The 16,775-nt window shown below is 42.8% G+C and overlaps 1 protein-coding gene and 1 pseudogene across 1 annotated transcript; one reads left to right on the top strand and one right to left on the bottom strand.

Moving 5' to 3' along the window:
* Positions 1-16,775, bottom strand: part of LOC142614908 (putative disease resistance protein At4g11170) — an 85,696-nt pseudogene that overhangs the window by 51,906 nt on the left and 17,015 nt on the right.
* On the top strand, positions 262-1,002 carry LOC142614906 (putative pre-mRNA-splicing factor ATP-dependent RNA helicase DEAH3). The gene has a single exon (XM_075787543.1). It carries the CDS (start codon positions 262-264, stop codon positions 1,000-1,002), a length of 741 nt encoding a protein of 246 aa, XP_075643658.1.

The following is a 16,775-nucleotide window of genomic DNA, read 5'->3' on the forward strand; positions in this document are numbered from 1 at the left end:
AATATTGAGAACAGAGTTACACCAATAAAGACAAGACTGCTAAGAAAAGGTCAGAGCAGTGGCTCTGATACCATGTTAGAAATACTGAATTGAATAGTATTGTATTTCATGAGTAAAATAATATACATGAGTGCCTTTATATAGGAGACATATGAGTGCTGTACAAGTAAATATGAGTGCAGTATAAGTAGTACAGTGTGCAGTACAAGTAAGTGATCTAAATGGGCCAAGCCCACATATGAGTGTACGTTAACAGATTTTATGGATGCCCCTACTCCAGAGACATTGATGCGGGCTTTAGAGGCTTTGAATTACCTGGGAGCGATAGATGATGATGGAAATCTGACAAAGCTTGGCGAAATTATGAGTGAATTTCCATTGGATCCTCAGATGTCAAAGATGCTCGTAGTTAGCCCTGAGTTCAACTGTTCAAATGAAATTCTATCAATTTCTGCCATGCTTTCAGTACCCAATTGCTTTGTCAGGCCTAGGGAGGCTCAGAAAGCTGCTGATGAAGCAAAAGCTAGGTTTGGGCACATCGATGGAGATCACCTCACGCTGTTGAATGTATACCATGCATACAAGCAAAACAACAAGGACCCATTATGGTGCTATGAGAACTTCATCAACCAAAGAGTGTTGAAGGCTGCTAATAATGTTAGACAACAGCTCATGCGTATCATGGCCAGGTTTAACCTCAGGTTGTGCAGCACTGATTTCAACAGCCGTGATTACTGCATCAACATAAGGAAGGCTATGGTAGTAGGATATTTCATGCAGGTAGCTCACCTGGAACGTACTGGACACTACTTGACAGTGAAGGACAACCAAGTGGTGCACTTGCATCCATCGAATTGCTTGGATCACAAGCCGGAGTGGGTCATTTATAATGAAGATGTTCAAACAAATAGTAATTTCATTTGGACGGTGACATATATTCGTGGTGAATGGATAATTGATATAGCACCACATTATTATGACCTGACAAACTTCCTCGTGTGAGGCTAAGCGTGTTCTTGCGAAGCTTTACAAGAAGCGGAAGAAGGAGAGTAGGAACTGTTGAAAGAAAATATGAAGCAAAGATCACGGCAAGGTTTTATTGTTGGAAAGTGCAATGAAGAGGCAAGCATTGATGCTGCAACTAGGAAATGCAGTGAGCAAGTAAACATGATAGAAACAGCCTTGGCAAGTGCAGAATTGTAAGAAGTAATTCCATGAACAATTCATACACTGACTTGGAGTTTTGTTGGCAGGTGGATTAGAATTAGAGATTAGTTATAGCTTTAAGTCCAAGTGTGTTAATTGAGTAGGATTAGTTTCTTATAACAGATTTTCCCTCCAAAACAGGGGGTTAGTTACATAATTTTTTTTGCTTACATCATGTATATATATTAGCCAATTCTTTATTTATATTAGCCATTGTGTAACTCTCAGGAGGGCCAGCTTGGCAGTGAAATTGGTGGAAATTTGGCAATGTATCATAAAATAGTGCTAGTTTTAGTGAACTATAATTTTCTATAGTTTTAGTGATACTACCTAATTGAAATACTTTCTAATGCTTACAATATTTAAAATATAGAATTGCAGCATAGGGAAGATGCCATTGCACACAATTTTGGCCAGTATTATATCAACCTCTTAACTTGTTAGGATTATGCACAAGACAATCTTGAAAGCTGTTCCAGAATTTGCATTTCTTGTGCCCCATTTCTTAGAGTTTTCATTATTTCAGAAAAAAAAAAATGAGAATAAGAAATAGGAACAAATGTGCATAGACTGTAGTTAAGATCTGCATGAAATGTATAACTTGTAAGAAGCATTTCAGGCTGGTGATGGTTATTGTAAGTGCACTATTGTACCCGAACCCAAAAACGAACATTGGGATCAAGCCCAATGAGCCTTATACAATAAAATTTGTAGAGTATGGGTTTGAAATCTAGGTTCGGGATGTTGAAAGTTCGACTAACAAGTTGGAATGTTACAATTCGTACAAATGATGAATGAATATAACAAATAGATCTCCTCGGACATAAGTCGAGGATGGTTTGTATAAATATTCTCTTTCTAGGTTAAAGTTTACAATCCTTAGTTCCTATTTTTGTTTTGCAGAAGAAAAATGCCGATCCCTTTCTCTCTCTCTCTCTCTTGCCTCCTTATTTGCTTCTCCTACACTGGCTCCTCCACGTGTCATACAAATCTTCCCCTTAGATACTTGTCCCATCCGCCACCTTCTTAAAGTCTTCGAACCATAGCCAGAGACCTGAATTCTACTGTTTAGGGGTCATTTTCTCATTAATGCGGCCAGTAAGGTAGATGCAGAATGTGGAGGTCTCAGGCTTTTCCTTAGATATTTATCTTATAGCCTCGTATCTTAGAGGGTGCTTGGATCACCCTCTTACCCATAAGTTTTTCCAGGATTCTGTCCATAACCTTCTTGGCAAATCCCAGGGTCTTTGGCGGCCCTGTCTGAGGAGGCCTTCATCCTCGGACAACTCCTCGGACCTCTGTAGTATAAGCTGACTTGTGGGCTTAGGAGCCTAATGACAAAAACAAACTGGTACCAATTGATCAAGCCCAAAGCCCATTTGTTTGTTTAATAACTCTTACCCCCCACAATAGCCCCTCAAAACTTTATTTTTTCCTCCCATCCGAGGAGAAAGATAGAGTTTTGAACCAAACAATACACATTCCGCATGCTCCGTAGACCGCCACATGTGTGGGGATCCTTTCGTTTCCCTGAAAATGCAGTCTAACGCTTCGAAGCCCGGAATGCGCGCATTTATGATCGCTTGTTACATCCTGTTCCCCATGTTCAATGGTGAGATGAACATCCAACAGTCCAGGTCACCCCCTGAAAATTTGAGAGGGATAGGTCTAATTTCGAGGCCACCTCCTTCATGTCAAAATGCTTGGAAACCCGCGCCTTCATTCATTTCCTCAGAATTCAATCACATCAAAGTATTCATCGTCGCTTTTTCTCTCCAGAAATTCGTGAAGACTCGCATAACCAACTCTTGTAAGTTCTTATTTTCTTTGCTCCTTCTTTCTCGGATTCTATACTCAGCACCTCTCTAAACTTCTATTCTTCTTTAAACTCGCATTCTCGCTTCTCCTAGATGGGTAGATTTAAGTGCTTGGTTGATACCGACACCGTTATGGAAGGGTATAGGGCTAAGTACCATATTCCCAATGACGTAGGTCTAAAATATTGCCCAGTAGAAGCCATAGGTAGTGCTAGGAAGACGGGAGAAGTCATCATTCCAATGATTGCCTTCATAGAAGGTGGAATGACTCTCCCTATGAGAAATGTGACCAGGGAATACCTTCGCAACCATAGGTTGTGCCTAGACCAGTGCGCATCTAATGTGTTTAGGGTCTTAGGTAATGTCAACGCTCTGAATGAGCAAATGGGCTTAAACCTCACATGGCACAACGTTGCCTTTATGTATGAGTGCCACAAACTTAAAAACGTAGGGTATTACATCAAGTCACGGTCCAGCATAGTCAGACTGATCTCCTGTCTGCCTAAATCCAACAAAGGCATGAAGGATGACTACCTCATCCCCTCAGGGAACTGGCATGACGGCCCTCACTGCCCAGTCGTATGGGGAGATCCAGGTGTGACTCCTTAGGAGTTAGATTTACTAACCCGTAATTCAATCCTGCTACCTTCTACTGCTTTAATCCTCATTTCTCACTATTACTTTTAATTTTTATGTTTAATACTAATCTGACTGTGTTTGTCTTCTCGGATGTTTCTTCTCATAGATAAACAGCTTGTACGCCCACACCTGAGCTTTTGCAACGTTGCCGACTTAAATCGCGTTCTTTGCTCAGAAGTCTTCGTGAGTGAAGATCTACAAGTGAGGGCAACACATTTGATATTAGGATACGATCCTATATCCTCAGACCTCCAAGAGATAGAAAACGCTATCATTGCTGGGGATAAGCGTCGTAGAAGGATAAATGTTGCAAGGCCAGGCTTCCTTTCCAACGACGATCTTCCTGACCACCCCACCATCATCCTATACACACGCCCTATTGCGGCAGTTGCCCTCTCGGGGCACTCCCAGATAGCTGTCGTCCCAGAAGAGCAAGCGTCCTCGCCGCACTCGTTGGACGAGGAGATAGACCAGTTTCATCTCGAGGATATCGAAAGGCCTCGAGGAAACCCGTTTGTCGTTCTCTTGGACGAGGAGGACGAGCCCGCCAAGACTTCGAGGATACAAGGCTTGGTAGTTGCCCGCCCTGACTCCAGCTCCGAGGAGGAAGAAATGGACGTCCTAAAGGGATTGATGCACAAGAGGGGCGAAAGGGTCTCCAAGAAGGGAGCAAGTGGGTCACAAGTCCCCCCGTCCTTGCCCCCACCCCCTCCTCCGTCCGATCCTAAGCCTCCCGTAGCGGAGCCTAAAAAGAAGAGGAAGGGTGAGGCCGAGAAGGCTAATGGGGAGAGGCAGAAGAAGCAGAAACAACAACAACAACAACAACAACCCCCGCAGCAAAGACCTGACAATGGCAAGGGGCATGCCTCGTCAGTGGAAAGCGGGGAGATTAGGGATCTTACCGAAATGCGTCGTGCACCGGCTAACTGGTCTCCCGAGCTCATGCTGGACGGGGCACCAATCTCTTTCCAGTCCAACATTAGGATGTTCCAACATGGCCATGCCCTCCACCTGGCCGAGGCCTTGGAACGTCCTCTCCTGCTGCCTAGGGACATGGAGTCCCTAAACAAGATGACTCAGTCCCAGCTGTTCCTTTCGCTAAAAAGGGACTTGGGCTTGGTAAGTATTTAAATCTTATCTTCATCCTTTTTTTTTTTTAACTCATCGTAGGAGACCTCTTTATACGTTTGATACTCTGATATCTTGTCACAGGCCGTCCAGCAAGTCTTTGCTGCCGAGAAGTGGGTGGAGGATCTCGGAAGAAGGCTGGGCTTAAACTAGAGTTTCGGCTGGAGACCGAGAAGTCCTTGGGTCAGGCCCTTGTACAAAATAAGAAGCTCACCACACAGTTGGCGGAGCTAAAAAGGGAAAGGGACAGTGCTGAGACCAGCTTAAAAACGATGAAGACCTAGGTGGAGGGGCAACGCAAGCTTCTTCGTCAGAAGGATGAAGAGTTATCCCAAGCTTAGCAAGAGCACTTTGACTTGAAAAAGGAGCTTGCCAAATTGAAGGACGAGGCCCGCACCTTCAAGGGCTCGCTGGAGGCCGCGAAGAAGGCTGCTTATAGGGAAGGGGTAGCGGCGACAGAAAAGCAGCTGACAGAGGAGTTCGCCGCGCTGTGCCGGGAATACTGCCAGCAAGTTTAGGGTGAAGCCTTAAATGTAGTAGGGGTTCCTCCAGCTTCCGAGCTGAGGAAGTCAGAGAACATTTGGCTTCCCCTAGACATACAGGAGATAGAAGAGCTTCCTCCTGTCACCCCTGCCCCTAAGACAACTCCTCCTATGCCCCCTCCTATGATCCCAGAGCCCATTCCTGCTCCTACAGAACCTTCAAGTTCCAATAAAGAGAAGGAACAGGGTGAAGGTGTCGAGAAGGCAGCAAGCCAAAGTGCCGAGGCTAACGTTCCTCCACCAGTAGCGGCTAACAAGGGAAAACAGGTCCAATCCTCCTTTGAGATGGAGCCAAAAGGCACCGAAGCTAGCAGTAATTCTAAGCAAGACCCTCCTTCCAAAGTTTAGGCCGAGCCTAGGATTCCTTTTTTGTAATTAAGACTTTCTTTGTAATAGATATTAAAAAGCAGTTAATGAAAGTCTGTCTTGTTTGATCTTCATTTGACTTGTACTCTTTTTTTTTTTTTTGCTATAAGATTTCACATCAGCACAAAAAAAAAAAGAATGAGGGGAACAACCAACTATACTTTCCATAGTTGAACTATCATAACTTTAAACAACAGTACACATGTTTAGCTTGTACTTTACAAATTATGCCTTAAGAGTATAACATGTGTGACACAATGATGAACGCCTAACAAGCTAGCTTAGAATTCAATTTGAGACATAAAGTGATCAAAAATACTTCATCAAAATCTTAACATTAACATGACATGGATTTACGCTAGTAATCCTAAAGTAAAGTATTCAAGGACCTGACATGAACAAACTTTGCCTTAATGATAAGTACGATATCAATTTATACAAGGTACATGGGCCGAGAACCATGAATACCTAAAGTTCCGTTTAACGAATGATAAGACATCAATTTTCACAAGGCATGTGGTCCAAGGACCATACACGTCCAAGTTTTTGTTTGACACTTAATAATAGTAACTCAAGATGTTAATTTCCCCAAAGTAGAAGGTCTGTGGACCCGACATAACTAAGGTTTTGTTTAACAAATGACAAAACATCAATTTCCACAAGGCATGTGGTCTGAGGACCATTCACGTCCAAGTTTTTGTTTGATACTTAGTAATAGTAATTCAAGATGTTAATTTTCCTAAAGTAGAAGGTTTGTGGACCCGGCATAACTAAGGTTCTGTTTAACAAATGATAAGACATCAATTTCCACAAGGCATGTGGTCCGAGGACCATACACGTCCAAGTTTCTGTTTGATACTTAGTAATAGTAACTCAAGATGTTAATTTCCCCAAAGTAGAAGGTCCGTGGACCCGGCATAACTAAGGTTTTGTTTAACAAATGATAAGACATCAATTTTCACAAGGCATGTGGTCCAAGGACCATACACGTCCAAGTTTCTGTTTGATACTTAGTAATAGTAACTCAAGATGTTAATTTCCCCAAAGTAGAAGGTTTGTGGACCCGGCATAACTAAGGTTCTGTTTAACAAATGATAAGACATCAATTTGCACAAGGCATGTGGTTCGAGGACCATACACGTCCAAGTTTCTGTTTGATACTTAGTAATAGTAACTCAAGATGTTAATTTTCCCAGAGTAGAAGGTCTGTGGACACGGCATAACTAAGGTTCTGTTTAACAAATGATAAGACATAAATTTCCACAAGGCATATGGTCCGAGGACCATACACGACCAAGTTTCTGTTTGATACTTAATAATAGTAACAGATAAACCCAAATAGATATTCACAATTTGAAAAATGAACGATAAAAGTGATTTTTATTAGTAATAATACCTTCGAAGGTTGTTTACATTCCATGGGCGTTGTATAATTTTTTCATCTAGATCAACTAATCGATATGACCCTATGCCTGCTACAGAAATGATCCAATATGGTCCTTCCCAATTTGGTCCCAGCTTTCCCTAAGCCGGGTTTTTGGCAGTACCCACAACTTTTCTTAACACCAGATCCCCGGGCGCTAATGGCCTCAGCTTCACATGGGCATCATACCCTCGTTTAAGCTTCTACTGATAATAAGCCATTTGGACCATAGCAGCCTCTCGCCGTTCCTCAACCAAATCCAGGATTTTCTCCAAGAGACTGTCGTTATTTTCTTGACTAAAAGAACTCGTCCTTAGCGTTGGAAAACCAGATTCTAAAGGTATTACTGCCTCGGCCCCATAAGTTATAGAGAACGGTGTCTCTCCAGTAGATCTACACGGCGTAGTTCAATACGTCCATAAAACATGTGGTAGCTCCTCTACCCATCTGCCCTTCGCGTCATCCAACATCTTCTTAAGTCCACTGACTATGACCTTCTTAACGGCCTCGGCCTGCCCATTTCCCTAAGGATAGGCTGGGGTGGAGTACCTGTTTATGATGCCCATGTCACTGCAATACTTCCTGAAAGCTCTGCTATCAAATTGAACGCCATTATCTGAAATAAGCGTGTGGGGCACCCCAAATCTAGTGATAATATTCTTCCAAATAAACTTCTTGGAGACGATATCCCTAATATTCGCTAAAGGCTCAGTTTCGACCCACTTGGTGAAGTAGTCGGTCCCCACAAGCAGCCACCTTTTGTTTCCCACAGCCTTCGAAAAAGGCCCTACTATGTCCAATCCCCATTGAGCGAAAGGCCAAGGACTGGACATAGGATTAAGGACTCCCCCAGGCTGATGAATTTTGGGAGTGAACCTTTGGCACTGGTCACACTTTTTTGCGTAGTCCTGAGCTTCCCTCTGCATGTTGGGCCACCAATATCCCTGAGTCAAAACCCTATGGGCCAAGGACCTCCCCCTAGTATAGCTTCCGCAGATTCCCTCATGCAATTCTTCTAAAAGTGCCTCTGTTGACTCAGGGTGTACACATAACAAGTATGGTCCAAAGAAGGAATGTTTATACAATTTCTGATCCTTAGACAGCCAGAAACGAGGCGCCTTTCGACTAATCTTATCTGCCTCAGACTTGTCCTCAGGAAGAGTGTCTCTCTTCAGAAAAGATACCACAGGGTCAATCCAACTGGGTCCAGGCCTTATCAGGTGGATACAGGCGGCACTTGCAGTGGCAGAGTTGGCTGTAACAAGTCTTCAATGAGGATAATCCTAGGCCAACACTGAGCCGAGGACGTCGCCAAGGTGGCCAACGAATCTGCATGTGTGTTTCCACTTCTAGAAACGTGAGAAAGGATAAAGGAATCAAACTCAGATTGTAAACGTTTGACCTGGGTCAGGTACTCTTGCATTCGTGGATCCTTAGCCTCCATAGTCCCCATGACTTGTCCGACCACTAACTGAGAATCCGAGAACATACGAACCTCCCTTCCTCCCATGCTACGCACCATGTTCATACCAACTAAGACTGCTTCGTACTCGGCCTCGTTATTAGTCGCTAAGAACGCTAATCTCAAATATTTTTCAAAGACAATTCCCTCTGGGGATACCAAAACAAGTCCGACACCAGATCCCCTCTAGTTAGCAGCCCCATCAACGGACACTTTCCAAATCGGTGGTCCTTTGTCCATGATCATGCCCACTGCTTTTTCATCCATGTGTGATTCCTTCTCTGTTTCTTCCAACAATGGTTCAGTAAACTCCGCCACCAAATCTGCGAGAATCTGGCCCTTCACCGAGGTGCGCGGCATGTATTTGATATCAAAAGTTCCCAAAATATTTCCTCACTTAGCTACCCTTCCGGAGTAGTCAGCACTGCGTAATACTGACTTGAAAGGCAGTTGGGTCAAAACCACGACGGTGTGGGATTGAAAATAGTGAGGATGCTTTCGTGTAGCATGGACTACGGCTAGAAGTGCCTTCTCCAAGGGTAAATAACGCACCTCAGCTTCATTCAAGGACTTGCTGACATAATAGACCGGTCTTTGCACCCCGCCGTCGTCCCTTATGAGGACCAGGCTGACTGCATGGACGACGATAGCTAGGTACGCAAACAAGATTTCATCAACCTCCGGCCGAGACATAATGGGTGGCCGGGAAAGATATTCCTTAAGTTGCTGGAAAGCTAAAACGCACTCCTTGGACCATTGGAATCATTTCCATTTATTCAACAGTTGGAAGAAAGGCTTGCACCTGTCAGCTGACCGAGAGATAAATCTGCTGAGAGCAGCGATCATTCCAGTCAACTTCTGAACTTCCTTTGGATTCCGAGGTGGCTGTAAACCTTGGATGGCTCTGACCTGCGTCGGATTCACCTCTATTCCTCTATGAGTCACCATGTAGCCTAGAAACTTTCCTGCACCTACCCTAAAAGAACACTTTGAGGCGTTAGGCGCAGCTTGTACTTTTTAAGTATTTGAAAGGTGTTGTCCAGATCTTTCACGTGCGTGGGTATTTTCTTACTCTTCACTACCATATCGTCCACATATACCTCAATGGTTTTTCCAAGTTGTCACTCAAACATTCGGGTCATCATCCTTTGATAAGTAGCCCCTGCATTTTTCAATCCGAACGGCATCACTTTATAGTGATAGTTCCCTGTTAGAGTAATGAAGGTAGTCTTCTCCTGATCATCCACCGCCAACGGAATTTGGTGATAGCCCTGGAAGGCATCTAAGAAACTCATCCGAGGATGTCCGACCGTGGCATCCACAAGCTGATCGTGGCATCGGGAACAAGTCCTTCGGGAAGGCTTTTGTTTAAATCTGTAAAGTCCATGCATACTCTCCAATTCCCATTCTTCTTTTTCACCACAACTGTATACGCCAACCACTCCGGGTAAAAAACTTCTTTAATAGCCTTAGCCCTCTTGAGCTTGAGCACTTCTTCTTTAACAGCCTCGGAATGCTCTTTGGAGGCACGCCGAGGTGGCTGCCTTCTAGGAACAATAGCAGGGTTGACGTTCAAATGATGGCAAATGAAGCTTGGGTCAACCCCCGGAGCCTCATAGGGGTCCCAGGCAAAAACATCGATGTTGTCCTTTAAAAACTCCACCAATTCCATTTTCTCTTGGTGTGGTAAACGTACCCCAACTTGGAAGAACCTTTCGGAATCATCAGCTATCAAAAACTTCTCCAAATCTTCACACATGGTGTCCTTTGACGTCGCCGCTTCAGGCGCATCCGGAGTCGTTAATTGCTATAAGTCCTCTCCGGCCGAGGACTGATGCAGTACTGCAGCAGATATGCATTGCCTTGCCACTGATTGGCTACCAAAAATTTCTTCAATGAATTCCTCCGAAGGGAACTTTACCTTAACATGCAAGGTGGAGGAAACAGCACCCAAAGCGTGCAACCAAGGCCTAGCGAGGATGGCCGTGTATGGGGAATACGCATCAACCACGATAAAATCCACCTCGACCGTTTCCAAGCTAGACTGTACAGGCAATCGAATCTATCCCTTTGGTATAACAGCTTTGCCTTCAAAGCTTATCAATGGCGAGTCATAAGGAGTGAGATTCTCTAGTTTCAACCTCAGCCCCTTGAATAAGTCAGGGTACATGATATCCGCGCCGCTGCCTTGATCGATCATCACCCTTTTTACATCATAATTTCCTATCCTCAAAGTGACCACCAGGGCGTCATCATGGGGTTAGATGGTCCCCACCTTATCCTTCTCTGAGAACCCTAGGACTGGCACATTCCCTTTAATCCTTTTCGGCTTCGAGCCCGACTCCTCAGCTTAGGAGTGTGAAACTGCCATCACCCTGGTAGGACAAGAACCGGTCCTGCCGAGTGCGGCGAAGATAACGTTAATCATTCCCAAGGACGGCCGAGATAAGTTATTCTTCTGATTATTCGAGCCAGACTGACTGCCTTGCCCGTTAGGCTGGTACAGATGCTGTTTCAATTTCCCCTCGCCAACAAGCTGCTTCAGATGGTTCCAGAGGGTCCGACAGTTCTCCATAGTATGACCCACATCCTGATGGTATTAACAAAAAAAGCTTTTGATTTCGCTTTGTAGGGTCCCCCGCCATCTTACTAGGCCATCTAAAGTAGGGTTCCTTATGAATTTTTTCCAGTAGTTGGTGCATTGGCTCTTGGAATACCGTATTAACTATTTGAGGAGTAGCTAAGCCAGACTGCCCAATATAATCTCTCCTCGGCTTATTGTTGTGATACTTGTCTGACCTGAAATCCCTTCTCTCTTGAGGGATAACCTTCGCCTTACCTTTACCCTGCTGTTGATCTTCCTCAACCCTTTTGTACTCATCTATACGGTCCATGAGGTGACGTACACTCCGTACGGGCGTTTTGGTCAAAGATTTCCTCAAGTTATGATCAGTGGGAAGGCCCACCTTAAAAGTATTGATCGCCACCTCGTCAAAATCTCCATCTATCTTGTTAAACATCTCCCAATATCTATCGGAGTATGCTTTCAGCGTCTTCCCCTCCTTCATGGCCATAAACAACAGCGAGTCTAACGGTCGAGAAACTCTGCTGCATGTAATGAACCGAGACGCGAATGCCCTAGTAAGTTCCCCGAACGAACCGACAGAACTCGACTTTAGCCCATTGAACCATCTCATAGCGATAGGTCCTAGGCTAGAAGGGAAGACTTTACACATCAAGGTTTCGTTGTGAGAATGCACCGCCATCCTCTGATTAAAGTGGCTCACGTGCTCTACCGGGTCTGTGCGGCCATTATAAATGGTGAAGGTGGGCCTGGGGAGCCTTCCATTCTCAATCCTGCGTGAGAATGGCAACTTGGAGAGTTGGTGCAACGCTCGGCTCATAGCATCGTTCCCCAAGCCCCTAGAGGGGAGCTTTCTACGCCTACGATCCGGTAGGTCATCCTCTTCGCAAGAGGAGGCTTTGCTGGGGGACGTCTAGGATCTTGAACTGCAACTGCTTCCCTGGGATTCATCTGAAGAAGGATTGGATGGAGGTGAAGTCCGCCTTCGTCTGACACGGCGCAGCTTTTTTTTGAGGTGATTAATCTCCCTCTGCATGGCCTTGGCATCATCCTTATGGGTGGGACTACCTCCGCCGCACATGTGACTTGCGCCATGGTATACAGTTTGAACACTTCCCTCTCGATCCCTCCAGCGCTCAAAAAGATCTTCTAGCTATAAACCCTGAGATTCTGCATGGTGTGAACCTAAACCTGCCATGATATTCCAACTCTTTCAACGCTGGATTTCCCACAGACGGCGCCAATTGTAAGTGCACAATTGTACCCGAACCCAAAAACGAATGTTGGGCTCAAGCTCAATGAGCCTTATACAATTAAATTTGTAAAGTATGAGTTTGAAATCTAGGTTCGGGATGTTGGAAGTTCGACTAACAGGTTGGAATGTTACAATTCGTACAAATGATGAATGAATATAACAAATAAATCTCCTCGGACGTAAACCGAGGATGGTTTGTATAAATATTCTCTTTCTAGGTTAAAGTTTACAATCCTTAGTTCCTATTTTTGTTTAGCAGAAGAAAAATGCCGATCCCTTTCTCTCTCTCTCTTGCCTCCTTATATGCTTCTCCTACACTGGCTCCTCCACGTGTCATACAAATCTTCGCCTTAGATACTTGTCCCATCCGCCACCTTCTTACAGTCTTCGGACCATAGCTAGAGAGCTGAATTCTACTGTTCAGGGGTCATTTTCCCATTAATGCGGCCAGTAAGGTAGATGTAGAGTCTTTAATGTGGAGGTCCCAGGCTTTTCCTTAGATATTTATCTTATATCCTCGCATCTTAGAGGGTGCTTGGATCACCCTCTTACCCATCAATTTTTCTAGGATTCTGTCCATAACCTTCTTGGTAAATCCCAGGGTCTTTGGCGAACCTGTCCGAGGAGACCTTCATCCTCGGACAACTCCTCGGACCTCTGCAGTATAGGCTGACTCGTGGGCTTAGGGGCCCAATGACAAAAACAAACTGGTACCAATTGATCAAGCCCAAAGCCCATTTGTTTATTTAATAACTCTTACCCCCCACAGTTATAACCTTCCTTTGAGGCATCACTGCTGCCACAAGCCTGCATCCAAATAGAACAAGAAGTGAGAATTATAGATGTCTCCAAGAAAGCTAGAATCCAAGATATTAAAAGTTAAAGATTGAAGGCTCTCATTCTCAAAATTTCAAACTTCATTTTAAATTCCAATATTGACGGAATGATTGATTAGTAAATATCTGTTTAAGGTTAAAGATAGAAGGCTCTTACATTTTCAAACTACTTTTTTAATTCCAATATTGACAGAATGATTAATTAGTAAATATATGTCAAAAATAAAGAATGTAAACCTACCTCATTACTCATTAGGCAACTTTCTTTGCCATTTCCTGACAACACCTCTCCCCATAGGGGACTTATTTCTGAATATCATTCATAGGAGAAACCGTTAGTCCTTCAAACTAGCCTTCAATTAAATATGCATATCTTGTCTTCATAGGAAGGAAAGTAACAAAAAAATGACACAAAGTTCTGATTATGTATATTGAAACCTCAAAATATCATTTGCAAAATAGGAATAGGGAAAAAAATTATAATGCTGCACACCAAAGTAGTAGTAGTAATAATAACAATAATAATCATTGATGATATTTAAATTTGTCACAAATTTGGAATTATATTGATAATGACAAAGCTATTAAGAAAAGTATTTAGTGAATCTAATACTGTTATCGAATTCCTCAACAATTAAACACCTCAACAATTATCCACCCAAAAAAAAAAAATCACTGCAATAGAGAAACCACAATGCAGCAAACTTCTAAGAGGATCTCAAACACACACACACATACATGTAAAATTTAATAATATGTTATAGACAAGAAAACAAGTAGAATCGAAAAATTTAAGAGAACATAGAATAACCTGCTTGCTATTGATGACATAGGTCTCTTGGATCATTTGGTTAACAACAGAAGGATCCTCATAGGTTATGAAACCGAATCCCCTTGGTCGATGTGTGTGCCGGTCTTTCATGATAACAGAATCTGTTATCTTTCCATACTTCTCAAAGTAACTCACAAAGGTTTCTGAACTCAGTCATATACCAACAAGAACTACATCATATATATAATATATCACACATTCAAATAATACCCATCAACAGAAACAAATACACAAAAACAGTAACTTTTCACACACAACAACAATAGCAAACCCCCCATTACAGATTCAAAAACACCCATCAAGAGTAACACAGTACCCATCAAGAGAATCATAGAAAAGAATAGAATGTTCTCTCTTACCGTAGGTGGTGTCCTTGGCTAAGCCTCCAATGAAGATTTTACAGCACCAAAAAACAAACATAAAAGAGAAAAAAAAAATCAAAACCCAGAAAAACCCATTAACCATAGGCCTAGCTCATAGACATTTATAGCACAAAGAGAGAGAGAGAGAGAGAGAGAGAGAGAGAGAGAGAGAAAGAGAAAAAGAGAACGAACCCAGGACTGGCACCATCGCCATAGTGTGGGTTGTCGTTCCTCCTGGAACCCATGGGAGTGGTGCTGTTAAAGTTCGAGATTGGATGTGCGTGTGCGTGTGCGTGAGAGAGAGAGAGAGAGAGAGAGAAAGAGAGAGAAGTATGAGGTCGAGATTTGAGAAATCAGAAAGAGGGCTTTAATGGAGTTGAATGAACTGGCCCTATATAAAAGAATCTAGTTTAGTTAGAAAAGGAAGGCCCAACTACTAGGCCTTTTTTATCATCCCATATGTGTACGAATAGTTACTTTTCCATGTGGGCTTGGGTCACATACCCATCAAGGCCCACAATAGTACAACCAAAGATTGTGATTTGACCAATCTCGATCAAGGGTTAAGGATTAGGTTCAGTGTTCAATTGCATTAAATCCATCCAGATGATGCCATGTATTCATTTTTGGACATGTACCATCATCTAAATGGGACTAGTTCAAATCCAAGTTTGCCAACAAGCCCCCCAAGTTCTTGTCACAATTCTTTTTTGAAGATTATTATCATGCATATGGTGATATGGAAAAGGAACTATACTTGATGATCATACAACCATAAATCTTGATCAATTGCTTATATAAGATAGACCAATTCTTTGAATGAGTCTATTATTAAATGAAAAAAAAAAGGTTAGGTTTGATAAGATGAAACTCATAGACAAGGGTGACTCAACCTTTTAGTCATTTAGCCTCAAGCCCATTGCTCAGTCTAATACAAGAATGGAGGTTAATGGTACATTGTGGAAAAAAAAAAATGCTTACAGTCCATTTGGTTGAGTCGAAAACTAGGAGAGGGAAAAAATGGGAGAGAGGAGTGTTTAGATGAGAAGGGAAAAGGAGGGATAAAATGGCGAGGCCCAGTGATTTTCTCTTTGGGCCCACCAAATTTCAACCCCCAAAAAATAGGAGAGAAAGGAGAGGGCAAATGGTAAATACTAAATACCATTCTGCCCTACACTCCTTTCCCCACTGTTTTCCACATTTTTTTTTCTTTTTTTCCCCACTTTTAAGTTAACATTTGGCATGCATTTTTTTTATACATAAACTCCAATTTAACAATATTTTCTATCCTCTTTTTTTTTTTTTCAACCAAATAAAAAAGTTTAACATCCCTTCACTTTTCCACCCCAAATCAAACATCACAAGATAAAACTAAAATCTTTTCTATCCCTTCACTTTTCTATCATTTCTCTATTTTCAATCCTCCCACTTTTCTATCTCCCCAACCAAACGAACCCTTAAAGACACTAACTCACAAAAGGAAAATATTAACACAGATGATCCTTTTCTCATTTATGCTTATAATATAGCAGAATGAGGAAAAAGAAGGAATTGGAGAGAGAGAGGTGTCTGCAGTACCACATCCACAAGAGCTCCTGTTGGATCTGTTGTTTCTTAAATCAAAAGTTTGGACTCAAGGATAAGTGTAGTTATGTGAGGTAAGTGGTCTGATTAATGCATGGCTTAAAACCATGTTTTATATAGGTTTAGGATATGCCTAATGTCCATCCTTAAACAAGGTGTGTGGGCCTTTTTTGCTAATACTGGGCTAGGTCGTCTGCCACAACGCTAGGCCCCGAATATTTCTGGATTAGGGAGCTAGGACTGGCCCAAAAATAACCCTGCTTGGTCCGGGTTGTGCATGAACAATGCCACGGTAGGTCAGACTTTAATCACATGCTCATAGCAGGCAGAACTGTTATATTAGTTACAACAGGCAAATGAAAATAAAGATAATAATAGAGATTCCTTTAAGATTCGGGGAGAGTAAGTAATGGGCTCTTGAGGGTGCCCGTTTTACCTAACAACAATAGCAGTGTAAGCATTAAATAAACAACAGTAAGCTTGTTAAAGGGAAATGTTATCGGTCTGCCACGTTAAATCAAACTATTGGGTCTGAGTCAAAAAGGGGAATCACTTCTTCAACGCGACTAATCTCTCTGAATGGAAAATTAGTTTCTTTAAAGAGGCGGACCTAAATGACTCGTGCTTTCACAGGATCTTTCTCCGTTACCAGAAAGCATGGGTTGGAGGGGGAAAGGGAGATTGACCCATTTGGTGCATACCTACTGCTCAATCCTCTCTGTTTTTCTTTTTATTTCTT

The sequence above is a fragment of the Castanea sativa genome, chromosome 11, assembly GCF_040712315.1.
Source record: "Castanea sativa cultivar Marrone di Chiusa Pesio chromosome 11, ASM4071231v1".
NCBI lineage: Eukaryota > Viridiplantae > Streptophyta > Magnoliopsida > Fagales > Fagaceae > Castanea > Castanea sativa.